At 54.8% G+C, this 27,456-nt stretch overlaps 4 protein-coding genes across 8 annotated transcripts; all 4 read right to left on the bottom strand.

Moving 5' to 3' along the window:
* Positions 1-3: 3 nt before the first annotated feature.
* On the bottom strand, positions 4-2,645 carry PAGR1 (PAXIP1 associated glutamate rich protein 1). The gene is made up of 3 exons (XM_063099898.1): positions 1,772-2,645; positions 1,486-1,568; positions 4-453 (listed from the first exon to the last, which is right to left on the bottom strand). Exons 1-3 carry the CDS (start codon positions 2,251-2,253, stop codon positions 254-256), a joined length of 765 nt encoding a protein of 254 aa, XP_062955968.1. The 5' UTR covers positions 2,254-2,645; the 3' UTR covers positions 4-253.
* A 1,418-nt stretch (positions 2,646-4,063) lies between these two features.
* On the bottom strand, positions 4,064-5,646 carry PRRT2 (proline rich transmembrane protein 2). Its single transcript, XM_063098683.1, is given in 3 exon segments — positions 4,064-4,114; positions 4,116-4,379; positions 4,774-5,646. Coding segments are annotated over 3 exon segments (1,188 nt in total).
* A 1,902-nt stretch (positions 5,647-7,548) lies between these two features.
* MAZ (MYC associated zinc finger protein) lies at positions 7,549-12,595 on the bottom strand. Of its 5 annotated transcripts, XM_063100714.1 has the most exons (7): positions 12,499-12,595; positions 11,801-11,887; positions 10,849-11,702; positions 10,432-10,495; positions 9,983-10,154; positions 8,953-9,177; positions 8,557-8,636 (listed from the first exon to the last, which is right to left on the bottom strand). In XM_063100714.1, exons 1-6 carry the CDS (start codon positions 12,532-12,534, stop codon positions 8,975-8,977), a joined length of 1,416 nt encoding a protein of 471 aa, XP_062956784.1. In that variant the 5' UTR covers positions 12,535-12,595; the 3' UTR covers positions 8,557-8,636; positions 8,953-8,974. The 5 variants fall into 5 exon arrangements, with proteins under 5 accessions (XP_062956785.1, XP_062956783.1, XP_062956784.1 ...); XM_063100715.1 differs by lacking the exon at positions 8,953-9,177 and having other exon boundaries at positions 7,549-8,636; positions 12,499-12,594; XM_063100712.1 differs by lacking the exon at positions 12,499-12,595 and having other exon boundaries at positions 11,801-12,071.
* A 696-nt stretch (positions 12,596-13,291) lies between these two features.
* On the bottom strand, positions 13,292-25,409 carry KIF22 (kinesin family member 22). The gene is made up of 14 exons (XM_063101112.1): positions 25,325-25,409; positions 20,892-21,087; positions 19,306-19,433; positions 19,060-19,214; positions 18,625-18,834; positions 18,314-18,544; positions 18,024-18,177; positions 17,760-17,895; positions 15,823-15,991; positions 15,127-15,295; positions 14,663-14,730; positions 13,655-13,867; positions 13,509-13,568; positions 13,292-13,414 (listed from the first exon to the last, which is right to left on the bottom strand). Exons 1-14 carry the CDS (start codon positions 25,407-25,409, stop codon positions 13,367-13,369), a joined length of 2,022 nt encoding a protein of 673 aa, XP_062957182.1. The 3' UTR covers positions 13,292-13,366.
* Positions 25,410-27,456: the final 2,047 nt, after the last annotated feature.

Here is a 27,456-nt window from a genome sequence, read left to right as displayed (position 1 = left end):
GTGGTGAATTGTTTAGACTCCAGCTGTAGCCCCTCTTCTTAAGAGAAGATAACTCTGTATCTTTTATTTTACACTCAGAAAATTCAGCCCAGGTCTCCAAGCAGATGTTCAACAGAAAACAAATACACAGACTCCCTCTTCCCTGCAGTGTGCCGAGTTGGGAGCGTGAGGTTTCTCTCTTCTTCCCAAGTTTCCCAGCATCCTGGCTTAGGGAAGGAGGCCCCAGCAGGCCTAGAGTCAGTAGCAGCAGCAGTCAGTACTTCCGCTGCCGGGGGAAGAGGCTACTCCCTGAGGACCGGAGTGGGGGGCTGCTGGGGCTGGGGTCCCCTGAGTCCAGGCTGAAAAGGTCCCTCCCGGTCCGAAGGATCTGTTCCTCCAGCTTCTTGTGTCGCTTCATGTCTGAGAGGACCTTGTCCAGGCGGGCCTCCCGTTTCTGGCTTCGGGCTGAGCTTCCTGGAGAAGGTAAGAGACGTGGAAGGGATTGAAGCAGCATGCGCACCAGACCTTTCTGAACCTTACCCATCAGTTGGGGAGCTTGTTAAACAAACATGTTTCCAGGCCTCTATCATGAAGCTTCTGAGGTTTGGGGTTGGGCCACAGATAGGGTAGGTGGTGAAGGTCTTGAATTATGAGAAGGTACCAGTAATGCAAAGACCAGGAACATATCACGCAGAGGAAGGGCCAGTGCAAAGGCCTCAGGGCAGGAACAGAGAAGGTAGAGAGCTGGCAGAGAGGAGGAACTTGGATTCTCCCGATATTTTCTTTCCCCCAGTAATGGAATCCTTTAAACGATTTTAAGTAGAAAGTGACATAATTTATGTCTTAAAAAGATCATTCTGGGCCGGCCCATGGCTCACTCGGGAGAGTGTGGTGCTGATAACACCAAGGCCACGGGTTCGGATCCCTAAAAAAAAAAAAAAAAAAAAAAAAATCATTCTGATTGCTGAGACTGGAAGCAGGAAAATCAGTTAGGAGCTACTGCAACTATCCAGGCAAGAGAGATGGTGGCTTGGATAAGAATGGTATTGAAGGTGTAGAGTAGCAATGGACTTGGAAATGTGGAGGCAGAGCTAACTGGATCTGCTGCTGGCCTGAATGTGTGGGTAAGAGAAAGAGAAATAAGGAATGGCCCCGAGGGTAAATTCTAGGAAGGCATGTGGGGTGGGAAATTGGGTCAGATTAGGTGATGTGCACAGTAGTATAGAGATGTGGATCTAGATAATAATGAATGACCAGGAGGACTTGGACTTCTAAGATGATGAAAGGAATGGGAAACATGATAGAATTATCTGTGATGGTCACAAAGAATGATAGGGTATTAACCTAAGCCAGAAAGATGGTGCCACTGGGTGAATGTTCTCTCCTGCAGCTAGAAGTTGTGTGACAACAGAGGCACACAGCAAGGCCTCTTTAAGGGAGCTACTTTCTGGGTAACTGGAAAGCAGAGGCCCTTCACCTCCCCCAACTGTTCCCTCTTGTTTGTACCTGGGGTGCGTCTCCGGTCGATCAGGGAGTCCTTTGGAGTCATGGGCTCATCATCAAAGTCAAATTCCGTGGGCATGTGCGGTCTGGGACAGGTGGGCAGAGAGCGAAGGGTGAGGGGGGCCCTCCCAAGCACCCACACTGGCGCTTCTCCCCAATCTGCCGGATCTTCCGTTGGCTCCTCCCTCCACTTTCCATTCCCCTGGACCCCTCCCTTTTTCCCCTTCCTATTTCCTTGCGGCATCAGGGGGGAAGCCGAAGGGACAAGGTGTGAGGGGTGTGTCCTTACTTTTCCTCTTCCTCTTCTTTGGTCTCCGGCTCCTCATCGGTTCTCTCCTCTTCACTCTGGGCCTCGGGCGTTGGAGGCCGGCGGGGCAGGATCTCGGCTTTAAGCTCCAGGGTACCGTGGGCAGCCAGCAGTTCATAGAGCCGCTGGATTTCGGAGGGCGGGGGCATCCAGGACTGTCCATCCACGGGCAGCTCCACCTCCTCATCGCTGCAGGGCACGCACCAGTCCTCGGATTCTCCCTCGGCAAGCTCTTCCCCCTCAGCGCTGGGGGCTTCTCCCTGCGCGTCCTCGGGCCCGGACCCCTCACGCTCGGCCTCCTCACGGCCTCCTCCCCCCTCTTCCTCGGCCTTAATGGCCGAGGCAGAGGGGCCTCCGGTGTCCTCCACGGCCAGAGCCTGGAGACCGGAGGTCACTTCCCCTTCTTCGGACAGAGGCGTCGCCGTGGTAGCTGCAGCGTCTCCATGACCCCGGGCAAGGGACATGGGCCACTAGGGAAGGGGCTCTGCGATGATAAGAGATACTGGAGTACTAAGCCGGGGGTGCCCCCCGCCCCCCGGGATCGGGCTCCCTGGAGGTTTAGGGAAAGTCTCTCCAACCAATCAGACTCCAACAGCGGTTTCCGCGGCCAGACCTCCCGTCCCCGGCAGAGGGCGCTCAGTCCCCTCCAAGGACCCCGCCCCACGGATCGAGACCCGGTACTCCGATGTTCTCGGGGACCCGCAGAGCCGGAGGGGAAGGAGGGGGGCGGGCCCACTCTTCTCGCCTGCACACCGCCCCTCTCCAGTCTGGATGTGGCGCCCTTTCCCTAGACCTCGTAACTCCGGGCCGCACCAACTCAGCAGCCTTACGCACCTGGAAATAAGACCCGCCCCCCCGGGCTGCGCAGGGTCACAGTACGCAGGCGCACAGAAATAGCGCGGGAGGCTCCTCTCTAGCCAAAGCTACTTGGAAAAGGAAAGCAAGGGATGGATTGCACATGCGCAGGTAGGCGCTCGGGCATAGCAGGCTTCGGCCCACAGTAAAGATGGCCACCAGGGTGGCGCATGCGTACACTACCCGTAGGTTCTGCCGGTAGGCAGGCAGTACCGCTGGCCCGACGGGACGAACGTAAAGACCAACTGAGACTGGAGGCGAGTCTCATGCAGTCTCTGTTTATTGGTGTTTTCAGACTCATGCAGCATCCGGCATACAAAAAGGGAGAATCAGTTTGATATATCCTTTTCTTTTTCTTTTTTTTTTTTTAGAATTTTAGTTTTTTCCCGACTTTTTTTGGAAAGCAAAAAACCCGCCAACTCTGAACCACGTCGTAGCTCGGTCCCCGCCTCCTCCGCGGGCTGTCGCGTGCAACAAACCTCCCTCGTCCTCTTAGAAAATAATTATAGAGCTCCCCGCCTCTCTCTCGCTCCCTGTAGCTGGGAGGTTTGGTCCTATTTTTTGGATTCTTTTTGTTACAAATCACGTGAATGACCCGAACCCCCACACCTTCAAGAGAGAAACTTGCTGATGGCTTTAAAAGCCCAGATGGGCGGGTCAGCCGCCGCGCCCCTCCCTTCTTCTCCGTGCATGTTTGAAACCAGTGTTCGCCACCCTTACACGAGCCCCCAAACAAGGCCTGGCATGCCTGCTCTGCGACCAGCAAGGCACTCTGGGGGCATCTAGGCCTGGGTGGTCCCAGCAGAGAACAGTCGGAGCCCTCTCGTGACACAGCTCCCCCTCCCCCAGCCTGATCTAAGTGCTAGGGTGTTTGCAGAATAAACGGTGGCAGAAGAGTGGAGAAGAGGATGTTAAGGGGAGAAGAGGAGGCAGGAAGAGGAAGGGGGTGGGGATGTGGATAGGGAAGGGAAGATGATGAAGGAAAGGAAGAAAGGAATGTGGAAGATGTCAAGACAAGGAAAGTTGGGAGGGAGAGGCCAGGGTTGAGGTTCAGAAGAATTTGGGAGGCTGGGAGAAGTGCAGGGACGCTGGGAGAGATGCAGGGAGGCTGAGAGTGCAGAGTTTGGGAGATGTTCAGGGAGGTTTCCAGAAGTGCAGGGATAGGAGGCCAAGAGGCTAGAGGGGATTCAGGCAGAAGTGCAGGGCAGTTGGAAACAGTGCGGAGAGAAGAAGAGGCCTACGGTTGGCAGAGGAGCCTGGCAGGATGCAGGAGCAGGAAAGAAGCTGTAAACAAGGCCGCTCAGGCTCCCTTGGTCCCTAGGGGTGGGGGCCAGGGCCATCGATTGGGCTTCCCCGGGGCAGGGGATGGGCCCAAGGCAGCTCCCAACAGAAGAGTCTTGTAATGCAGGGCAGAGCCCCTCACTTATACACTGTGGGAGAGGAGAGGGAAGGACAGACAGACACGGAGAAGGGGACAGGGAGACAAGGAGAGACAAAGGAGAAGTAAGGAGGACAGACAGGAGAGAGCAGGGGCAGGGGTTAGTAAAGCTGCCCTTGTCAATCCTTCCACTCCTCCCTTGCCTGTTCCAGACCCTCACTCACCTCCTAAGTTGATGACGCAGGAGGCGATGATGATGAGGACCCCCCCCACCAGCGCCACGATGCTTAAGAGCTTGGCCACACGGCCCAGGCGCTGGGCCCCATCCACGTCCCCCTGCTGCAGGCTGTTCCGGGACTGGGGTTAGGGTCAGGGGTGAAGGCAACATGGCCGAGTCAGGAGGAGCCAGCCCAGCAGGGATCAGGTGAAAGAGTAGTCCAGAGGAGAGAGGCCAGCCCCATGGGCAGCGGTTAAGGGATGAAGGAGGATTGGAAAGGCAGGAGGAGGGCAGAGGTCAGCAAGGCTGTGTGAAACAGGCATCTCCATTTCCCTCCCACCCGAAGGGGTAAGGGCAGTAGTGGTTGAGAGGGTTAGGTCCTGGGGAGAGGCAAGCAAAGGCCCTGTCATCGGGGAAGGGGGATCCATGCAGACAGAGAAGGGAAGGCGTGGTTTCTCTTGGGGCTCTGTCCCAGTGTGCTGGCGGGAAGCTGGGAGCCACAGCAGGCCTGGGCCAGGGTCCCATGGGGCTCACCATGACGGCATAAGCGAAGGCCACGATGTTGACAGGCCACATGGGGCAGAAGCAGGACAGGATGGCAAGGATGATGTAGTCCCGAGGTTTCTGGGTGCCTTCACCCCCCTCTACCCCAGGCCCTGCCAGCTGAGAGCTGGAGTGGTGGCTCAGGCTCCCTCTGGGAGATCCTGGATGCCCACTGTGAGCCCTTCCTAGTCGGTCCTCCTCAACGAGCTGCTGTAGCACGCGGGGGGGAGCTCCATTGGCTGGGGGGGGTTTTGTTGAAGGTGGCGAGTGAGGCTGAGGAGCTGGGCCCTCTTCCCCATTACCAGCCTGCAAGGGCACCACTGCCCCATTCTCTTGCTTTTCCTCTGCAATCTCAGTCAGGACCTCAGGGGTGGGGTCCTCCTGGGTAGGGGGCTCTGGATGAAGAGCTGGCTTGGGGGTGTCCTGAGAACCTGGCTGGGGGTCTAGCTGGGGAGCAGGCTCTGAGGCTGGCTCAGGCAGGGCTGCAGACACCAGCTCGGACCCCTGGTCTGCAGTGGCCTCTTTGCTCACTTCTGGTTTGGATGCTAGCTCTTGGCATGCTTCTTCGGGGCTGGTGTTGGCCTTTGATTCCCCTCCTGGGCTTAAGCTGAGGTCTGTGGCCTGGGCTGTTTCTGGGGCCCCAGTAGGGGTCTCTGTGGTTTCTGGAGCCAGCCCAAGCTTGGGCCCTGAGTCCACAGGGGCCACAGTGGTGACTGGGCCTGGCTGCATGGCCTCTGGCTGGTCCCCTGCTAGGACCTGGAGAGGGCCAGTTCCAGCTTCAGAATGGCCAGACCCTTCTCCCTGGGTCTCAGGACTCTCCTCAACCTGCTTCAACTCAGAGACCTCAGAGCTGCTGGCTGCCATCTTGAGATGGGAGAGGGGAGAGGGCCTCTGTGGGGAGGGTGGAACGGCAGAGACAGCAGCAGATCCTGGAAGAGGAGGAGACAGGCTTGGTGTGAGGAGGGAAGACGGGCTCGCGGCACTGCAGACACAAATGAGCCATGCTCCTGTCACAGGGCCAGCCTTGTGCTGCCTCTGGGGACAGGAAGAAAAGTTGGGGTTCCCTTTGCCTTAGGGTGGGACATCCCTGGGGAAGGAGTGTTCTGCTTGGAGAGCTCTGGGAAGATTAACCGTTTTGTAAACAGGACCCTGCCCAGGGACTCTGCTTGGGTCCACACACAAGATCCAGACTCTCAGATCCCAGCTGATGCCCCAGCACCCCAAAATCAACGAGGTGTACAGACACCCAGACACTCCGACAGGCAGCCTGGGCAGAGGACCCGACGCTCACATTCCACTCCCGCTGTACCCTCCCCTCCTCCCTGCGCGCCCAGGCGGTGCGGTTTTCTTGCTGCGCGTTTTGGGCGCAGACACCCCAGCCTCTCCCTGGGGGACCTGGGCATCTCCTAGCCCCTTCTCAGCCCCTCTCCCAGGGATTCCCTCGCCCTTGGCGAGCCAGCACCTCCTCCTCCCGATGATGCGATGATGCGGTGGTGCCCAGCACCACCAGCCAGCCCACCAGGGTCCCGCATTCCTGTGACACCCGCCTGGCATCCACCGTCTGTCGGTCCAGTCCTACCCGCAGCCTCATCCGTCCCAGTCTCACCTCGACGCCGGCCTCCGGACTGCTCCCGCCGCTGCCGCCGTTGCAGCAGCCGCAGCCCGGGAGGGAGCAAGTCAGCAAGCGAGAAGTGCGGAAGGGAGGTGGCGGGTCTCCCCTCCCCTCCCCTCCGGTTTGCTCGTCCCCTCCTCTCTGGTCCCCTCCCCTACGCTCTACCGCTGCTGCGCCGCCCCCGCCCCTTGCACGCCTCCGGCCCCTCCCGGCCAGCCCGAGAGAGCCACGCGTTACCCAGGCAACCAGCCCGGGGACCACTCGCTTCCCCTCCCTGCCCTTTCCCACGCGCGCCTCGCTGCGGGGCGCCCCCTGCCTAAGTCCTCGGCCCCACCCGCCAACGGTCACCGGGGGGTCCTGGCAGAGACAGAGGGTTAGGGGAAATGGAGAGGGGTCTGCTAGGAGAGACGGAACCAGTGAGGCAGGCAGGACCGGGTGGAGACACCCCTACGAGCAGAAAGAGGGTAAGGGATATGGGGCGAAACTAGGGGAGGCTGCAGAGGAGCAGGGTGAGGTTTCAAGAGGAGGGAGTCTGCACAACAGGAAGTCTTCCTACCCCCAAGGAAGCAGCAGAAATGGATACTGGAAGGCTCAAGAAAGGGCCCCTGGAAAGGACGGGAAAGGCAATTCCAAGGGGCAAGGCAGAGGCTGCAGCGAGGGCCCGGAACAGCAGGAGGGGCTGGGGCAGAGGAGCCATCATAAACGCGGGGTGGGCCATGCCAAGTACGTTTTCACTCTCAACCTTACTGCCCCCAGGCCTAGGGCTGGGACTTGCCCCCAACTTTCTGCAGCCAAATCATCCTCTCGGGACGTAAGGGCGGGCAGGTATTTGGCGTCTGAGCAGCAGACCATAGGTATGGATAGGCGAGGGCAGCATTTATGCACAGCAGCTGTTTGGGTTTTTAATTGGGCCTCTTCAAATCTCCGGTGACTATTCTGGGCCTGTCCAGATTGGGTATTCTGGAGACCTGGGAGTCCTGGATTTGCTCTCCACATACACTGAAGGCTTGACCCCACCCTAAATCTGTGCTGCAGCCACTAGGGCAGCCCCTGGGGTGGGAGGGGCCAGAGCAAGGCTGGGACTGAAACCAGGCCCAAGAAGAAACCCCTCGGGAGTGGGGACAGAGGGCAATCATTCAACTCAGAGCCAGAGACAGGTTTTTATTTAAAATTTATTGTAATGGGATCCGCGCAAGAGGGAGTGGAGGGTGGGGAACATGCAGGGGACACAGGAACACGATGACATGGCCAGGGCCACAGCTTCTGTTGTGGGGAAGAGGGGTGAAAAGACCAGGGGTGGAGCTGGGGTGGAAGAGGGAAGGGGGAGACACTGTGGCTGCATTCCCCCCACCCCAGGAAGCACCTCGAGTCCCTGGATCCCCTCAGTTACCTTGGCCCCCTAAGATTCCATCTCCTGTTCTGCCTCTAGCCCCAGTGGCTCCTCCTTTTGCCCCCTTGCCTCTTTTTCCCCCTGACAGATTCTCAGGTAGGATGATGTTTAGGGCCTGACCCCAAACAACCCTACGTCATGAAGGTACAATCTTTGCCTTCCCTGCTTCTGCCCCATCTCCAATCTTACCTTCTTCCCTCTCTGGGACAGAATCTTTGATTCCCCTCCTTCCTCTCCTCCCTCCCCCCTGGGAAAAAAAAAAAAAAGAAGAAAAAGAAAGCACCAACTCCCCAGGGAGGGTCAGCAGACAGTAGGGGGAGAGTACTGGAGGAGAAGAGCAAGAAGGACCATCGAGGGAAAGGCTCACGAATCCCTGGGCGGGCAGGGGATTACAGAGAGGAGAGGGGTAAGGGCAGTGGCTGCTCCTGTCCTCTGCCACCCCTACCCACCGTCCAGGGGACTTCAACACAACCAAGGGGACAGGTGTGTGAGGGGTCAGGTCTGACAGGGAGAAGAGAGGAGCAGGAGAAACAAATCATTAAAACCTAGCAAATTCCCCTAAGAAAACATTTCTTCCTCCTTTCCTTCTGGAGGCTCCTTGGTTGGTGGGGGAAGTAGTGAGGAGTTGGTCGGAATAGAGAGGGGGAGAGGAGATTGCACCAAGGGACTTTCCTCCACTCTCCCCTCTCTTCCCCCACCAACTTGGAGCTCACCAGGGCTGGGAGGGAAGTGGCTGAGAGCTCACAGGCACCCCCTCAGCCCCAGAGAGGGAGCCCACAGCTGTAGGAGGGGCTGCCACCGCTGCTGCTGCCGCCGCCGCCGCCGCCGCCATTGGACAAACCTCACCAGTGCCTGCAGTGAGAAACAGCACGAGATCACAGCACGATCTGTATGGCAAGAGCCATGCCCCTCACTCTAGACTCTTCCCCACACTACTTTCCCTGGGACACAGCCGTTGCTCACTTCCTATCTGGTCCCCAGAAGCTGCAGTCTGCATCCTCACCCAGACAGAGCAGTTGTCCTGAAGGGCCCTCCCTGTCCCCAGAAGTCTCCCTAACCTGAGTGACAGATGGGCATCCCTGGCCTTCCTGAGATCCCCTATTGGGCCCTTTGAGCCACACTGTCCCACACTCCCCGTCCCACCCCCCAGCCATGCCCCACGCCTTGCCTGGTGGGTGCAGGGGTCCCCCTCAGCAGGTGGGCTGTGGCTGGGGGGCGTCTCCCGGGACAGGGGGGGCGGTCCCCCCCAGATGGGTCTGCATGTGGCCGGCCAGCTGGGCAGGGGTCTTGCAGTGCACGCTGCACAGCTTGCACAGGATGCGGTCAGCCCGCGGGGCCTGGAGCCCATGGTCCTTCACCGCGTGGATGCGCAGGTATGCTGCCGTGGTGAAGCCTATGGGGGGGGGGGTGGATTGGGATGGGGATGGGGGTCAGCCAGGTGGAGACCCCAGAGACGGGGCTGTTCTCCTAGGCTGGGGACGCCCTCTTCAGATGGTCCTGTCCTCCTCCCACCACATCCTTGGTAACCTGGGGCCAACTACTCTGCTGGGGTTGATGGGGGCACAGCCCCTCCCTGAACTTGGGGTCTGGTTTGAGTGGTGTCCCCTTCTCAGTCTTGGTACCTACAAAGCTCATTCTCTGTGGCTGGGAGATCTGTCCTGGGATGACACTGATTCCTAGCCCCTCGAAGGGTTAACTCTCAGAGTCGGCTGTGTCCCTTCCCTAAGGTGCCCCACAGTCTCGGCCCAGTAAGTCACTGAAAACGTGAATCCATTTAAAAGCAGCTATCTCTGCTACTGAGGCAGGGTGTGTGCTTGTTACACCCCTGCTGAGGTTCTCCACTTGCCCTGGGAGCTGGAGACAAGAACTTGTGGCTGCACAGCTGAAACCTTGCCTTCTGACCCTTGGGAACTGGCTCTCTTGACCATTCCTTCCCCAAAGCAGCCATGTCCCACTCCCCTTCTCCCCACACACACACCCAAGAGATTCAGTCTTTCCGGTAGATTGTCTCCTCCAGCCGTGACTTGTTGGAACTTAATGACGTTCGCTCATCCCCAATACTACTTCATTTGCTTCCTAAAGGGCTCTAGATGCCACGAGCTCTTGGCTACAGCACCCATAATCCACATCTGTGGAAGGGCCTCTGGCTTTGTGGCCACCCTTTGTCCCTGACCCTCCCGGCCTCCCTCAGCACGTACCTTTGTTGCAGAGCTCACAGACATGGTGAGGGCCCTGGCTGTGCACCTTCATGTGGTCCGAAATATAAGCCGAGCTCAGCATCTTGCCACACACATGACATGGCACCTTCTCTTCGTGTCGTACTGTGTGCGCCCGGAGTCGATCCTTCGTAGCAAAAGCTGCCTCACATTTCTGGGGAGGGGGGAGGGGCGTGGGGGGTGTCACAGGAGAGTTAAAGTTTCGGAGAGTAGGGAGAGGGGAGCAAGAGGTTAAAGGGATCAGAGCCTTGGGGATCTTTGATCTGTAGGAAATGGGCGTGAGATGACGAGGCCTTGAAGAAGGGATGAGAAAATGGAGTGAAAAGGCAAAAAGAAGAGAGAGAAAAAGGGGGTCTGAGAGGCTGAACTCAGACAGCTACAATGAGGATCAAAATCGTGAAAACCGGGACAGGAGGAGGCGAGCTTCCTACCTCACATTTGAAGGGCCGTTCTGTTGAGTGCACTTGTCTGACGTGACTGTTGAGGTGATCCGGCCTGGGGACACGTTGGGGTTGGGGTTAGGGCTGAGGCCCCTAGGCACGCCCCAAACCTGCCTCACTGCACAACAGGCCTTCCCAATGCCCTGGCTTCGAAGTCCTACTTGAGCAGGAAACCCCTCCCCTCAACCACGGCTTCCTCCTCCTCCTCCTGAAGACCCACCTCCTCTGCAAAGGACCACCCCCTGCTCCCTGGTAACCGGGAGCGGCTTGCCTCCCTCCTCCCTGGGAGGAGCTCCCCTTCCCCATCCTCGGAAGCCGCCTCCCTCCCCGCCAGCCGCGGCCAGGCCACCTCCGCGGCCGCCCCTCCCTCCCCACCGGCCCAGCGGGCGGCCGAGGCCCCGTGCACACCGGGAGAAGCTCTTGCCACAGTGGGAGCAGTTGTAGGGCTTGTGCACAGCGCCGTCATGTGAGCGCACGTGGTAGCTCATGCGGTCCTTGCGCTTGAAGCGCTGCTGGCACACCGGGCACTGGTAGGGCTTCTCGTCCGAATGCGACAGCTTGTGTCGATTCAGATGGTAGACGTCGCGGAAGGCCTTGCCGCACATCTCGCAGGCATGGTTCTTCCGGATGCGCTTTCCCGACGCGGTCGTGGTCACCACGCCACCGGCGGCCACTGCGGCCGCGCCGCCGCCGGCACCCGCTTCTCCCCCTCCCCCGCCGGCTCCGCTCAGCTGGGGCACGCTCAGGAGGCTCAGGGGCACCATGGTGGGCATCTTCATAGCACCCGAGGGGACCCGGCCGGCCTTGGCTCCCGTGTGGATGGCTTCGTGCCTCCGGAGGTTGTAGCCGTTCTTAAATTCCTTGGCGCACAGGGCGCAGATATAGGGCCCCTTGCTCTTTGTCTTCTTCTCCAAGGCAGACGCGACGGGGGCCACGGCGACCGTCGAGGTCGGGGCTACGACGGCGGTGGCCGCCGCCGCTGCGGCGATGGTGGCGGCAGAGGCGGGGGGAGCGGCCTCGGCAGCGGGCGCCGACACGGGCGGGGCTGGCGGAGGGGGCGCCGGGGGCTGCTTCAGGGCCGCTGTGTCCACTGTGGAGGCGGCGGCGGGGGCCGGGGGCGCAGCGGCAACGGCGGCAGCGGCGGCGGCGGCGGCCGCAGCAGCCGCGGCGGACTCCTGGGCGGCGGCGAGAACCGGGAGCAAGTCGACCTGGAGGGGCTCGGTCGCCGGGGCCTGGGGCGTGGGTGGGGGCGCCGGCGCGGCCTGCGGAGACAAGGCGCCGAGTGGGCCGCGGCCGCGGGTCGGCGCCCTCCCGGCCCGCCACGGCCCGCCACGGCCCGCCACGGCCGGCCCCTACTCACCTGGAATGGACTCTGGGCGCAGCCCTGGGAGGCAAAGAAGCGGGACTGGAGCTCAGCCCCGACCTGCAGGGGGTTCTGGGCGTGACCCTGAGGTGGCGGGAAGGAGTTCATGAGGCCGCCCACCCCCCGGGAGTCCAGGCCCAGCACGGGGAAGGGGGGGGCCAGCAGCGTGCAAGGGAACACGGGGAACATGGCTTCAGCCACGGCGGGGCCCCCGGGGCTCAGCAGGGGCCGGGGGCACGGGCCGCGCGGGGCCCGGGCTCGGGGCGCCGCCCCCGGCCGGCCGGGCTGGGCCGCGCCGAACGCATGGCCCGCGGGCCGCCCCGCCGCCCGCGCACCCCGGCCGGCGGGAGGGAGGGAAGGAGGGCGCCTTGCGGGCCGCGGAGCTCGGCGGCGAAGGCGGCGGCGACGCCCCCTGGGTGGGGGCGGGAGGCCCCACGGGGCCGGGGGCGGGGGCCCGGGCGGCGGCGGCGGCGGCGGCGGCGGTTGGAGCCTGGCGGGGCGGGGTGGGGGGAGCGAGGGAGCAGCCTCGGCCCCCGCCGCGCGCGCGCCCAGCCGGCGCCTCGGGGAGGGCGGGGGAGGGCGCGAGGGAGGGAGGGGGACAGCTGCGCGCGCACCGGGCGCGCGGAGGGGGGGTGGGACGGGAGGGAGGGCGGGCAGGAGGGGGTGTGGGGGGGCGGGGGGGAGGGGGTTGTTACCTGGAAGATGAAGCTGCTCCAGTTGCTGGGATCCATGGCGGAGGGAGGGAGGGAGGTGGCTCGCGCTCACCCTGGGGCGGGAGGAGGAGGAGGAGGCGGCGGCAGCAGTGGGGGAGGGAGAACCCGGGGAAGAGGCGCGCGGGGCGGGCGGGGGGAGGAGGCGGAGGGTGGGGGAGTGGAGCACACTGCGCGCGGGGAGGGCGGGCGGGGGGCGCGAGGACACACAAGAGGCTGGAGCGGGCGCGAGCGCGAGCGCGCACGAGGCCAGCGGGAGGGGGAGGCACGAGAGGGACTCTGGCGGGAGGAGGGACGGGGGAGCCACCCAGCAGCCCGAGTCGCCCCGAGCGCGAGACCCCTGAGACGGCTGCTGATTGGCTGACGACGGCGCAGGTGGTGGGCGCGCGGGAGGCAGAGCGGCTTCTCTTCTCTTCCCTACAACGATTCTACCCCTCCCGCGGCCGTTATTTCGCGCGCACGCGCACGATACCGCCGTCGTGGAGCGGGAGAATAGGGGAGCGCGCGCCGGGGGTACGGGTGGGGCGGGGCTAACCCCTAAGCGCGCGCCCGCCTAACGGTCGCCGGTCCTGGGCTCTCGCTGCGGCTTTTTGTTTCCTCTCGGCCACCGTCCTTACCCTCCCCACTCCAGAGGTTTATTTACAATCCTGCGCTGGCTCATGGCCTCCCCAAGATGGCGCCCGAAGGAGTCTATCGGCAGAGCTCGTGGCCGGCCCCAAGAGCAACCTCTGGCCCTGGCCCCGGCCCCGCCCCCTCCGTTCCAAAAATCAGGCTGGAGCACAGGAGTAAACTGTATTTACACAACACGCACTTATACAAGGATTAAAACAAAAAGCTAGTAAGGAGTCAGCAGTCAGGAGGGGCTGGAGCGCGGGCCCGCGGCGAGGTCCAGGATGTTGGCCTGCAACACAGGAGGGAAGGGGGAGAGCGACGTTAGAGTTTCGGGCAGGGCACAACTCAGGGAGGCAGGGGCAGAGCCGCCGCCGCCACCTTACCTTCAGGAATGACTCCATCTGTTTCTTGGACATGCCCTCCACCCGTTCCAGATCCTCCACCTGGCAGGACAGCAGCAATGGGGAAGGGGCCTAGGGGGCCAGGTCCACCTCACCCCACCCCAGGGCTGCCTTCCCTGGGCTGGTACCTGGCTGAAGGGGCCGTGGAGCTCCCTCCAGCCCACAATGAGCTGGGCCTTCTTCTGCCCGATGCGCTGTAGGCTGCGCAGATCCCGAGCTGAACCTTCGTTCAACAGATCCAATATTTTTTGGCGCCCATGGGCCAGTAGCTCCTGGCTGATCTGCAGCTCCCAGCAGTCCTCAGCCTTCTCCTCAGGCTCTGAGGCATCCAGGGACTCCAGCTATGAGGCAAGGGGAGGTGAGTGGCAGAAACGACAGCAAAGCGCTTTGGATTCCTCTGCCAAGACTAGGATCCCAGCAGCAGCTGCCTTCCCGCTCTCTCCAGCCCCTGTCAAGTGTCCAGAAATCCTGCCCTCTGGTCATTCTCTAGGCTAATTCTCATTTTATGCGACTTGTGAAAATGCAATATTAGTACCTAGTGGTAATATCAGTACTCTTCCCATAGTTACTGTGTAGATCAAATGAGTTAATGAAGGTAAAGCACAAAGGAAGCTCTTAAATTTGGTTGGTCTCTAATAAGAATAAGCTCTCCTTCACTGCTGGGAAAATCCATGGGAGAAGATAATAAATGACCCCGCCCCCATGTCATCTCAGTTTTGGGATAGTTCTAGTGGTATTTCATTTTGGGCACCCTGGTGTGTGTGCGTGCATGTGTGTTTCATTCTTGAATGCTTAGGTCATACTTCCCGCAGGGAACTCTCAAGTTTGTAGAGGGGAGGAGTCAGGCTGCATATTGCACCTAGTAAGGAGCTACTGAGGGGTGAGAGCCATCAGGAAGAAAGGAAAGTAACAGGTGGTGGGTTCTCACTCTGCTAGGTACATATATATCGCTGCATATCACCCTAAATGCCCTGCAAGGCACCAGCACCGCACTCAGAGAGTAAGCAACTTGGAACACATTTAAATAGCTGGTGTCAGCCAGGTCCTCTAACTCCAATGCCAATGCTCTTCCCCCTAGACTCACTCCCGATTTCGCCAAGCCTCTCAATATAGTCCAAGCTTCCAGCGACTCTCACCTTTCTCTTCCGACCCTTCTTCTTCAGGATATGGATCTCGGCATTTGGCAATGCTGCCTGTTCCTGAACTGAAAGCAGGAATTGAGAACTGGATTCAGGGCAGAGGCCACTTTGCACCCTCCCTGGTAGCCACTTGGTTCTCCCAATTCTGATTCCCCAGCTCCCCTGCACCCTGAGTTAACTGTCATTTCTATATGACTTTTCTTATAAACCTGTATTTGAAAATAATCTCAGTTGAAAACAAACAAACAATCTCAGTTGGTCTTGCATTATAATCAATGTCTACCCCATTGTAGGAAACACCTGAGGGCAGAGCACTCAGCCCTGCTTCAGATCCTCTTCACCCTTCCCTAGGGTTGGCATATGACGGGAGGACATAAGGCACGTGAGTAGCTTCTTGTAACGCCTCCTCCCTTATGGGATTCTGTTATCTGAGCCCTCCTGGTCTCTGGGACCAAACTTACTCAGTTGTAGGGGCATCACCACAGCCTTTTTCAGGGGCTTTGCCACTGTGACTGTGCGACGGGCAAGGGGTCTGAGCACCGTGGGAGCGCAATTCTCCTTCTCCTTTGGGTCTGCAGCCTCCTGGGCCAGCACCTTGGCCTCCAGTTCTTTTTGCTTCATCTTAAGCCTCTGTTGGAAAACATCAGGGAGAGGATGTGACCCAGACCCAATTCCAGGGAAGCTTGAAGTGTTGTGAATTAGGAGGGGTTAGTATGCACGGATGCAAGGCCCTGGAGAGCAGACCTAGGACCGATTGGGAGAAGCTACCAGGAGACAAGTGGAGCCCAATATAATAAAAGACTTTCTAATGCCCAAGGGGATGCCTAGAGATAGTACAAGGCTCTGGAAATATTGAAGGGAAACACGGTTCAAGCAGAGAGTAGTTAATGTGAGCTGGGTTTTAGGAAATGCAGTGTCTAACTTGTTCCTTTTACTTGGAATTTTTTCCTCTCACCTCCTCATATCTAATCCTAATTATTTTCCTAAGTTCAGCCATGTCAAGATATTCAAACAGAAGACATTCATTGGCAAGCTTCCAGTGTTGGGTGAAAACTAGATTCTAGTCCAACCTTTGAGTATCTTTCCCTGTCTGAAGATAGTAGGACTGCTTCTTGAGGTCAGCAGGAATCCCAGCTCCCACCTTCCGCAACACTTACCTCAATCTCCAGATCCTTCTCCTCCACTGTCTTCATGAGCACCATCCGCTCTCGCCTTGGGGTACTCAGCAGAGGGGCCCCCTGGCTCCCCTGGGAGCCCAGCAGACGATCCAAGCTCAGCAGACGCTCCAGCATGGCTGGGTCTATGCTGCTTAGCTTCTGCAGGGGGCTAAGCAGATAAAGAGTTATTCTCTGCTTACCTTCTCTCCTCACTTTCTCCAGCAGCAGGATTCCTCTTATCATGCTTTAACCTTGCCTATCTGGTGGCTCCACAAGCCTAAGGTTACCTTGCTGGGCAACACTGAACGAGTCATCCAACCTCTCTGAGCAGAATGTCTTCATCAGGTGAAGCAACCTCTCAGATATGCCAGGAGATCAGACAAGAATGAGCATTTAATGAACACGTGAATGCCAGGTATTAGGGATCTGAGGCACTATCAAATGAGGAAATTAAGAGACCATGATGAGGTACCAGGAAGGGGTGAATGCTTGTCCTTTTGGAGTAGTTGGGGAAAGTGTCACAGAAGTCATCTTTAGCAGGGCTTTAAAAGCCACTGAAGACCTCAAATGCTAAGCCTTTATCCTGTGGCCAGTAAGAAAGGCCTGTTCAAGCAAGGTCCTGACTTAATCTGAACATGATAGTATCTAGTGTTCATTCCTTCCACCTCACCTCCACACATGTGATCTCAATTATCTTTCATAGTTTGATGCCACCTTTCCCAGGATACCCAGCTTGATTCTTCCTCTTCTTTCCTGCACTGTGGACTATCTCCTCAAGGACAGAGACTATCTTGTTCTTTATGTGCAAATGCCTTGGAAGAGCAGAATCTGAAAATATGTGGGCACTGGAAGTCATTTCTTCCTTCTTGGCTCTCAGAACAAATAGCTACTCCTTCCTTATACTGTCTACCTGACATGATATAATGATGTTTCCGTCTTACTCCCCTCCTCCCCCCAAAAAGTAAGCCCCCCCGAGGTCAGGGTCTGTCTAGGTCTGACGTGTCATCTCTGGGCAGAGAGTTTGCCTGTTCACATGTAATATGGATGTGCCTGTGTGTAAGATTCTGAGTTTGTGCACATAGGAAAGGGGACTAGATAGCTCAGAAAAACAAGACAGAGTTGGGGTTACGAGTGAGCAAGAATATTTTTTGTGTATGGCATCTTCCTCAAATACAACAGCCCCCTGGGGCAGAGTGTGCACCAATCCTTGTTCAGTAGTCTTAGGATTTAGTGTACAGAGGCTTTATTTGGGCTGGAGTAGAAACAGGGCAAAGTTAAAACTGCAGTTGGCTCCTTCGAGTCAGGGAGGGTCAAATGGCCAGATATAGAAAGCAATCCTCAGGTCACCTCTTACCTGAGGGTTAGTGCATACTGGGCCAGGAGGTGGGGCAACAGAATTAGGATGAGAAGCCACACACACAAAAAGGGATTTGGTTTAGAGAGGCTTTCCTTGGATTGAGGGTAGAAGCAGGACAAAGTTAGGACAGCAGCCAAATCCTTGGAGAGTCATGGAGGGGCTGGACCCTAACATACAGTGTGGAGCCATCTCTCTCCATCTCTTCCTGTCTCCTTTGCTTTGCTCTCATCCTCTGCACCTGGAAGATCTGATCCAGATTACTCATTGAAACAAACAAAAGTGCTCGTCCGTGAAACAGCTACCCTAAAATGTGAGATTTTGCTGGCAGACTAAAGGAGTCGGAAAACAGAAAGGGACGGGGCAAGGAGCCCGTGGAGAGGGCTCCTTTGGTCCCCAAGGTAGCAGCCCTGAGGATTGATCTTAGCACTTCAGTGAATTTGGAGTAGGATTTTTAGTGATTCACTGGGAGAGGAATGGGTTCACAGGTATCTCTGGTTAAGGATCTGACAGGCTCAACCTATTGCAGGAACAAACCTAGACACAATAGGAAAATGGATACATCCAAGGCCCCACTGCTCACCTGAGTTTCTGGGAGGCAGAGGCTGGAGCAGCTGTGGGCTCAGGGCTCCCGATCTCCTCTTCCTCAGGGCCTCGGGCTCTCTTTGCCTCTAATGGGCCTAGCAGTTCATTCTGAGACAGGTTAACAGGTGCCATGACTAGGAGAAGATTGGGAGTGAAGGAAGGATTGGGGGTAGTCAGCCTCCATGCTGATACTTGGTGGCTTCAGCAAACTCCCCAATTGACCAGACCCAGCCTTTCCAGTCCTGCCTCCTCCAGTCCTCACCGTGAAGCTGCAGGCTCTCATTAGTAAAAGGCCGGTTGATAACCTCCTTGGATCTGGCAGCAAAGTTGAGTGCAGAGACCGTGTCTAAGTAGAAGCGTCTCTCAGGGGCAATGTTGGCAATGAGGATGCTGTGGGCTGAGCCACCCAGAGAGTCCTGAGTGACAGGGATCAGGCAGATTGGGAGGGTTAGAAGCCCACCTTCCTTTTCCTTGACTGCTATTCCCCAGCCCCCCAGCAGGCCTGAGAACCTCGTTCTCCAGCCCTTTTGCCCTGAGATGGGTGAGCCTGACCTGCAATAGGCGAGTGAGCTTGCTGTCCCGGTAAGGCACACGAGGGAGGCCCTGGTTCAGCGCATCCACCACCTTGCCCAGTACAAAGAGGGAGGTGTTGATAGCTCCGCTCTCTTTCAGCCGAAGGCCCTTGTTGCCTGTGCGACGGTTGTCCTCTGAGCCAGCCAAGTCAATCAGGTAGAGTTTTCCCTCCCGCTGACGAAATGGGGCCAGACGTTCCCGCTGATCCACCTGGGGTAAGAGCAAGGGCCCCAGGCTTAGCTTAGGCTCCAGGGACTTCCCAGGTCCTCACCTCAATCAATAGGCCTCACCTTGACCAAGAGCACAGCATGACTGCGGGAGGAGCGTTGGTTGAGCCGGGTGGCTCCTACAGTCCGATTTCGACTGGCTGGCAGGAAATGCTGCTCAAAATCAACAAAGCTAGTGATGGGCTTCTGCATGAGGCCTGGAATCAGGATGTTTCCCCGACAGTCTTCTCGGATCACAAGGTCTCCCGATGCAGGGTCCAAGAGATCCAATACCTGTTTGAGCAGTGAGATGTAGGGCCATTTCTCCATACACAGGCTGGTTACTCCCTGGGAATCAGTCTCCTTTCCTCTGCTGGATTCTCAGAGTTGTACCATATGTTACCCCAATCTGTCTTACTAGGTCTCACCTTACCTTCCTGCTAGAATAGAGCTTCATGTTTTAGAACTGGGTCTTACTTTGACCCTTTTTTTTCCCTCCCAACCAGAGCAGGGCCTCACCTTTTCCTGGTAGATCTCTAAGTAGGACATAGTGACAGAGAGGGCCCATGGCCGGCCCTCAGCACCCTCCTCCCTTGTGAGCTGTAGGAGGTCCATGAGAGCCCGGGGAATCACTCCAGGCTGCTCTGGACTGCCCAGCATTGTGTGCGTCTTCCCTGGGGAAAGAGTGGAGAAAGATGTGAGGTTTTCCTTTCTATTTCCCTAGCCCTTTCTGATACATAGCTGTTCTCTGTCTGGCTCCCTCACCTGCCCCTGTGGGTCCATAGGCAAGCACACTGGCATTCTGCCCTTCCAGCAGATGCCTTAGGATGGGCTGCACTGAACCTGCATAGATATCCTGCTGAGAACTCCTCTCCCCATAGAAGGCATCAAACCTGTAGGTAGAAGGAAAAGGAGGGAATTAGTGGGGGGCTCCATCTTCACCCAAACCTAGAGGATACTGGCCTTGGATTTAATAGAAAGTCTCTATCCCTCTTCTTGTGGAAAGACCTTATAAAGTGTCCACTGAACACCTACTCTGTCCTAGTCTCTGCATTGGTGTTAGGAATACAGACATGAATCTGATGTCTCAGCTCTTGGGAGTGCTGCAATCTAGTGGGATAGACACCCATTCTTTACTGTGATTCAGGAAACAAAGATGAGAACACACCAGAAGGAGTAACTGATGCTGCTCAAGGAAGGAAGATTTTGCCAGAGAAAAGGGAAAGAAAGAAATTCTAAATATCAATAATAGCACACTGTCTCTTGCTCAGGCCATTCTTGCCATGTGACACCCTGGCCACCACAGGACTCTATAGAGAGTTCCAACCCAGAAGAAAGCCCTCACCAGATGTGTTCCCTGGACCTTGGACTTTACAGCCTCCAAAACTGTAAGAAATAAATTTCATTTCTTTTAGAAAAGAGAATAGCACACAGACACTGTATGAAAGGGCAGGGCTTCCCAATCTTTTTCACATGGCAGCATATATAGAAAATAGTATTTGTATACCATAATGGGTAAATAGAGGATGCTGCTTATGACTGGAACATATCTGTAGCCCATTTACTGCACTTTGGTGGAAAAGCCATGGCTTAGGCCACAGCAAGTTTAGCATGTGTTGGGGGGATGAAGCTGGTAAGAAACTGAAGCCAAACTGTCAAGGGCCTAGAATGGGAGTTGGCAAACTTTTTCTGTGAGGAGTCAGATAGTAAATATTTCAGGTTTTGTGGGCCACATGGCTCCCTTCACAACTTCTCAACTCTGCCATTGTAGTTGGAAAGCAGCTATAGACATTATGTAAATAAATGATAAAACCTTATTTACAGAAAGACTCCTGGTCGGATTTGACCTGTAGGCTGTGGTTTGCCACCTTCTGGCCTAGAATAATAGGCTAAGAAGTTTGAACTTTAAATCCCCAGTAGGATTTTTAAGTAGCTGCCCTTGAGAGTTCTGTCCCCAAATCTGGTGGTCTCCTCTGACTACCCAGCTGCAGCCTGGGTTGTTCCCCCAACCTTTCTCCTACATCCCCCAGACCCTACTTGGGGATCCCCTGCTCGGTTGCTGCTCCTTCCTCCCTTTGTGTTGATGTCCCCCACAAGACTGTGAACAGTAATGTGTGTCTCATTCAGCCTCTAGTCTCTCCCCTCAGTATCCTACAGAGGACCTGTCCCGGTGGGCACCGCAAACATTTCCGGAATGAACCAATGAAGGTGCAGGAACAAAGCTGTGCTAAGGAGGGAGCAAGGATCCTAGGCAGGGGGGTTTGAGAAACTCCCTGGGCAAGCAATGAAGTGAGCAGGCCTAGAAGAGGGAGGTGATGACATGAGGGAAGGAAGAGGGGCCTGAACCTTACTGGTATTTTAGAGTCTCCTGGTGGTTCCTCCAGTTGGCAATCTCTAGAGAGCAGCTGTCCAAGCCCCGTACACAGGGGGAATCACCTGCTCCAGCTGTTCCATCCACAAATGGCCGCAGTCGCACAGCCACCCTCACTCGAGCTGGAGGTGGGCGCCGGCCAGGCCCCACCTTGCTTAGCCGACAGCGACGGGCTCCTGGAGGAGAGAAGATAAGTTTTAGGCATGAAGTATGGTGGCAGCACAGAGGAAGGAGGCACCAACTTTGCTGGGAGGGCTAGAGGCCATAGCTCACTTCAGGGAAAGCTCTTTCTGCCCTGGTTGTGTGGTGGGTGCCCCCAAGCCCGGCCCCAGTTCCTTCCCTGCTTTACAAGTAGGTCCAGTGGGGTGTAGAGCAGCCTTCTCAGCCTGTAATGTGTATACAGATAACCTTGAAAGACCATGTTAAAATGTGGATTCGACTTCATGATGCTGATGCAATGCTGGAACACATTTTGAATTGCTAAGGTGTAGTGGACTAGCACCTCACAGGGTTGTTCTAAAAATTAAAAGAGTTGACATCTGCCTAAAACCAGACAATGAACCACCTGACTGTTCTCTGTGCCTCTATTTCTCACCTGGGGTTTATAATACTAAGATGTATGTATGCACACATACACACACATGCCCCCCAAACTGTCATTTTATGTTTTACAAAGCACTTGGACTTCTAGTTCTCATTTGCTCCTCATAGCAATCCTGCAAATCAGGAGCAAGCAGGTAAAAACCTGCAGATGCACCTGTACAGACAGAATATTGAGGGGCAAAGAGGTTCATAGACTTGTCAAAAATGTGTGTAGGAGCCTCCTCTGCCTCGCCTTCCCAGAGTTTTTTGAGAGAACAAGGAAAGAAAGCAGATATAGAAGCACTTAAGGAAGTTCAGTGATCAACACAAAGGGAAGGGGAAATCTGTTATGAGGTAGAACATAGACTCTGGTCAGACAGGAGCTGGATTTAAATTCCAGCTCTGAATCTTCCTGGCTTGTGACCTTGGTCAAGTGACTTAACTCCCATATGCCTTGGTTTCCTTGTCTATAAAATGCAGTGGGGTGGGCCTTGGAAGAGTTTCATGAGGTTTAAAAGAAGCAATAACAGGTAAAGTGCCAGCACAGTGACTAGCACATAGCAGGTAGGCTCCTTATTCAAGATAAATGGCCTGGATTCAAATCCCAGCTCTGCCACTTACAACTAACTACACAAGCAGGGGAGATGATTTCCATCCCTGTGCCTCAATTTACTTACCTGTAAATGGGAATAAATAAAAACACCTACTTGGATTGTAAAGGTAATTCATGTAAAAGTGCTCAGACAGCATCTGGTACTTGGTAAAACTCAGTGTTTTATTTTATATTCATCCTCCATTCTCCAGATGAGAAAACCTCAGTACAGAGGGGTTAGCTCACTTGCCCATGGTCAACAGCTAGTTAGTGACAGAGCTTCAAATGAAGGTCTAACTCTAAAGTCCATTAATACGAATCTGCAGGCCTTCTCAGCCCCTTCATCTGGTATCCCCATTGGACTTGGAGTCAGATACAAGTTCCACCTACTAACTGTGTGACCTTGGGAAGGTCAACCACTCTAAGTCTCAGTTTCTCTTTATAAAAATAACAACAGTATCTACCCTAATAAGATTGTGAGGATTCAAAGTAATAATGTACACACACAATGTTTACAGAGCACCTGGCAGCAAGTGCTCAGTAAATGTTAGCTGCTACTGCTATTATTACATCCTCTTTCTTGCTACTCACTCAACCCCTACAACTTGCTTCTGCCCTCACTATTCAGCAGGGGTCACCAACGACCTCCCTACTCAGTCCCAATCCTATCTGACTTCCTTGGGAGACACACTTTTCCCTCAGTTTCCATGTCACCCACTTCCCTGGCTGTCTTACTAGCTCTCTGTTCACTCAGTTTCTGCCAGTCTTAAATGTTTTTCCTAGGTTCCTCTGTCCTCTCTCTAGATTAGGGCTTATCAACTTTGGCACTATTGACATTTGGGGCTGGATAAGTCTATGTTGTGGGACTGTCCTGTGTATGGTAGGCTATTTAGCACATACCCACTCGATGCCAGTAGCATTCCCCACCCCCAAATTGTAACAACGAAAAATGTCTCTAAACATCTCCAAGTGTCCCATAGGGGACAAAACTGCCCCCAGTTAAGACCACTCAGATTCATTTCACAGGTATGGTCACCTACTCTCTTGCTTTCAATTACCATCTTAAAGCAGATGACTCCTATTCGACCCCTCCACAACAGAGTGCTCTCCTAAACTGCAGATCCACATTCCAAGCTGCTGCCCTGACATCTCCTCTTAGAGGGTTCTCAGGTATCTCAGAGTCCATCTGCCCTAAACCGAACCCTTCCCCATCTCTGGGCGGCAACCTCTTCCTCCTCCTCCTTTGCTCTTTAACATAAATGAATGGCACCAATCCTAAAGATGGGAATCTTTACCTCCACCTTTCCTCTTACCTCTCACATCAGTTAATCATTAACATCTGTCAATTCTGTCTTAAATGCCTCTCCATCTTCTTGGTCATCATCATCTCAACAGCCTCCCAACTGGTCTCCCTGCCTCCAGTCTCACTCCCTTACAGTCATTCTCTCTGCACTTCTTTCCTTGCACTGGAAGTTCTCAGCTGTGATGAATTTCCTTCAGTTCCTACAAAACACCATGCTCTCTCACACCTTTGGGCCTTTGTACATGCTAATATCTTTACCACCGCCCTCCCACCCAAGTAACTGAAGTAAACAATTAAATTTTAATTCCTCAAAAACCCCCAAACCAAAAAACAACAAAAAACCCCTCCTCTTGTAGACATTACTACTCCACCAAGGCTGTGTCAGGTGCACCCATGGCTCTGTCTAGCTCCTCCCTCCAAGCACTCATCACATTTTCACTGTAATTACGTGTTCATCATCATCTCCATCTGACTGTGAACTCTGTGAGAACTTTCATTCAGCTTAACCCTTCTCTCTGATGAAGAAATTGAGCCAAGAGAGCATCACTGGCCTCTCTTTACATCATAAATAAGAAACACTTGGTATTCTTTTCTTCCCAGCCAAGGCCTGGCAAACTCCTATCGAACTTTTGAAACCACTTCAAATATCACTTCCTTAAAAGAAATCCTCTCAGAATACCCAAGGGTTTACTTCATATTCCGCACTCTCTATGGCAGTTCATATATATCTCTCATTGTATTTCGTCATATTACATCTGTTTATGTGACTATCTGTTGAAACAGGCTCTTCTGGGAAAGGGACAATATTCATTGAAGCACTTGTATGATATCTACTATGTACCAGACACAGTGGATCTTGGAAGTGTGAGGGGAGGTTGTGCTCAGACAGCAGGAATAGCATGTACTTGGGCATAATGATTAAGAGCAGAGGTTCTAGAATCAGACTGCTTGAGTGCAAATTCAGGCCTCAATATTAACTAGTTATGTTAACTTTAAGCAAGCTATTTAACCTTTCTATGCCTCAGTTTCCTCACGTGTAAGATGGAAACAATAATAGTAACCACATCTTAGCATTGTGCAGCCATTAAATGGTTCATCACCATAAAATGCTCATAACTGTGCCTGGCATGTAGCAAGGGCTCAACAGGTATTAGGCATTCTCCTAAATGTCTGTTTCTTTCCCCAGGGGGCCTGCCAAACAGTAAGGGGCTCAGATAAATTACTGTAGTGCCCACCATAACCACTGATCTGAGTTCAGTCTACAGGCGGAAAGGGGAGGCCCACGTAAACAAGTACTCTCATGCGAAATCCTGAGTGTCCTAATGGCCTTCCCAACCCTAAAACAGCATTCACTTACACTGTAGAGTGAAAGGAAACAGTCCCTTATTTCCCTTTTGTGTGATCTCGGAGCATCTCATGCTGCCAACTCTCACCCAGCCGCAGGCGGGTCTGAACCTCAGCCTCCCCTCGTGCATCTCTCAGGAGTCTCTCCGCACCCAAACATCAAGCCACACACACAGAACCCTCCCCCGCAAACACGCATCCAGCTCCTCTTTCTGTCCTTACGACCAGAGCGTCGGCCACTTTCGTCTAGCTCAATCAAGAAATCTCCAGAGATGGGGTCATTGCCCCTATTTTAGAGGAAGAAGCTGAAGCTCACAAAGGAAAAGCGCGCCAGGCTCAAACCAAGCGCTTGGGCCGGGGCCGCCTCTCCACCCGGGTCTCCTGCCCGAGCGGAGAGCAGGAAACGGCGAGAATGAAAGAGGAGACGGGCGGACGAGCTTGCGACCCCCATAGTCCCCTCTTCCCCCGTCTCCGATCCCGCGCCATTCCGGCCTCTCCCGGCCAGCCCGCGGAGCCCAGATCACACTCCAACGCATCACACCCAGGGCTCCAGACCTCGGTGCCCCGCCTCGCCCAGGCTGGACTCGCGTACCTGAAGTCGCCGCCGCCATCTCGCGTCGCCTCAGCTGCGCCGAGGCCCAGCGGCCACACTCCCTCCTTTGGTCCGCCTCACCCATTCGAATTCCCCGGCGCCCCGCCCTCTCTTCTAGGACCCACCAATCGCAGCCACTTGCCGCCGGAAGCCTCTGCTAGTGGCTCTCCAACTATCCCGCCCGCTGGGGCTCGCCTCCGGGTCCGACCAGAAAGCGTCAACTGGCGAAGGACGCATGCGCGCGTTGGCCGCGCAGCCGTTGACGTCGCGGCCCGCTCTCGGGAGCGAACCCAAACACCCGCAGCGGTAGTCTGGGGAGCTGCTGAGCGCCGCCCAGAGCTGGGATTTTACCTTCAGGCCTTCAGGTTTCCAGGCATGCGTTTGCAAGTGCAGGCTATTCGCCTCATGTAACCCCCTCAAATAGCTATGAATGTTGGGACGAATCAAGCAGATAGTGATCGAAGACACTTAATCGATTACTCCAAAAATTTCCCTACGCTGACTACAATTTTCGATATTTAAGTAGCAGAAGATGGTGGTTATACGAATAAGGAAGATGCTGCCTGGAAACGGGATGATTCTAAACGATTGAAAGTGATCTTCACTTTCTGCAGTTTCTTGTCTCAAGCTGCTTCTCGCGTCCGCGGGGCTGGAGTCGTTTCTGTGCATTGCGGGATCTCAGTGCCAGTCGTCGATGCTGCGACCTCTGCTCAGCACATCGGAGTGGCCGTTAAGGGCACGCGTGGTCTGTTGCATGGTCTACTTCACCCAAGGTCCTGTGTCGTTATAGGTTCAATGCTCTTTTAAGTAGTTCCCTTATGGAAGCTTAACCAGGGATGATCATTCCATCTTTGAGCTCCTGGTACGGCCCTGGTTTAGTTTAGACGTTTGTTATGTTCCACCCCATTGAAACACAAGACAAAAATCTTAGATCAGTGGTTCTTAAACTTTTTAGTCTTTGGGTCCCTTTACACTCCTAAAAATTGAGGCCTCCAAAGATGTTTTGTTTATATGGGTTTTTATTCATATGTACTGTATTAGAAATTAAAACAAGTTAAAGATAACATTAATGCACTTTAAAATTACAGTAACAAACTCATAGCGACAAAGTAGATTAATGATTGCCGGAGGATAGTGAGCAGTTGGGGAATTGGGACTACTGCTAAGAGGAACAGATTTTTTAGGGTGATGGAAATATTCTGGAATGAGTTGTGGTGATGCTTGCACAACAGTGAACATACTTAAAACCATTAAATGTACACTTTTAAAATGGTAAACTTTGTATGCAAATTATATCTCAATTTTTAAAAGTACCAAAAATTGCAAGTACAAACTCGTTACATAACATTTTTAATTAAAATTTTTTTTTCCATGGGCCAGCCTGTGGCTCACTCGGGAGAGTGTGGTGCTTATGACACCAAGGCCATGGGTTTGGAGTTATTTAAAAAAAAAAAAAAAAAAAAAAAAATTTTTTTTTTTCCAAAGCAAAAAATTAATGAAAAAGTTGCATGGTTTATATTTTTACAAATCTAATGTCTGACTTAAGAGAAAAATAGCCCCATTCTCTTAATCTTTTTTTTTTTTTCTGCTGGCCAGTAAGGGGATGACCTTGGTGTTATAGGCTGTGCTATAACCAACTGAGCTAACCAACCAATGCCTAGCTGGATTCTCATATCTGCTTCTGCATTCTGTGATAGCATACATCATATAGTCTCTTAAACTCAACCGTAGCTTCTGGTCATGATGGTGGAATAGATAGTCCCCAGCGTCACTCTCCCACAAATCAACCAATTTACAACTATTAAAAAGCAACAACAGCCAAGGTGGGGCCACTAAAGCTCAGGGGAAGAGAAGGAGAGACCCACAGAGCACATGAAGGCAGGAGAAGCCACAGTGAGAGAAAGAAAAGATCTCACCTACCATTTCGAATCCAGGCCGCTTCAAGGCTGGATCTGGTGAGCGCACAGAGCAAGGGCTGGCAAGAGCTGCAGCTGTGCCCTTCGTATGAGTTGCTTGGAGGTGGCAGGGGAGAAGAGGGCCTTGGTGGCCCCCAGACCAGCAAGACCACTAACAGGGTTCCTGTGGACTCACACAGGAGCAAGGAGCCATAACAACTGAAAAAAGCCACTCAG

The sequence above is a fragment of the Cynocephalus volans genome, chromosome 6 (genome assembly GCF_027409185.1).
Source record: "Cynocephalus volans isolate mCynVol1 chromosome 6, mCynVol1.pri, whole genome shotgun sequence".
Lineage (NCBI taxonomy): Eukaryota > Metazoa > Chordata > Mammalia > Dermoptera > Cynocephalidae > Cynocephalus > Cynocephalus volans.
Note: the sequence above shows the minus strand (reverse complement) of the source record. Positions and strands in the feature narration are given on the sequence as shown.

Coding starts and splice junctions, on each gene's coding strand:
- PAGR1 (XM_063099898.1), bottom strand. CDS start 2,253: ATGTCCCTTGCCCGGGGTCATGGAGACGCTGCAGCTACCACGGCGACG. Junction 1,569..1,771: donor AAAGAAGAGGAAGAGGAAAA/GTAAGGACACAC, acceptor CACCTGTCCCAG/ACCGCACATGCCCACGGAAT. Junction 454..1,485: donor CGACCGGAGACGCACCCCAG/GTACAAACAAGA, acceptor TACCTTCTCCAG/GAAGCTCAGCCCGAAGCCAG.
- MAZ (XM_063100712.1), bottom strand. CDS start 11,992: ATGTTCCCCGTGTTCCCTTGCACGCTGCTGGCCCCCCCCTTCCCCGTG. Junction 10,496..10,848: donor TGTGGCAAGAGCTTCTCCCG/GTGTGCACGGGG, acceptor ACGTGTCCCCAG/GCCGGATCACCTCAACAGTC. Junction 9,178..9,982: donor CTGTGAGCTCTGCAACAAAG/GTACGTGCTGAG, acceptor CCCCCCCCATAG/GCTTCACCACGGCAGCATAC.
- KIF22 (XM_063101112.1), bottom strand. CDS start 25,409: ATGGGTGAGGCGGACCAAAGGAGGGAGTGTGGCCGCTGGGCCTCGGCG. Junction 19,215..19,305: donor CTATGGACCCACAGGGGCAG/GTGAGGGAGCCA, acceptor CTCTTTCCCCAG/GGAAGACGCACACAATGCTG. Junction 13,868..14,662: donor AGAAGGGTCGGAAGAGAAAG/GTGAGAGTCGCT, acceptor CTTGCCTCATAG/CTGGAGTCCCTGGATGCCTC.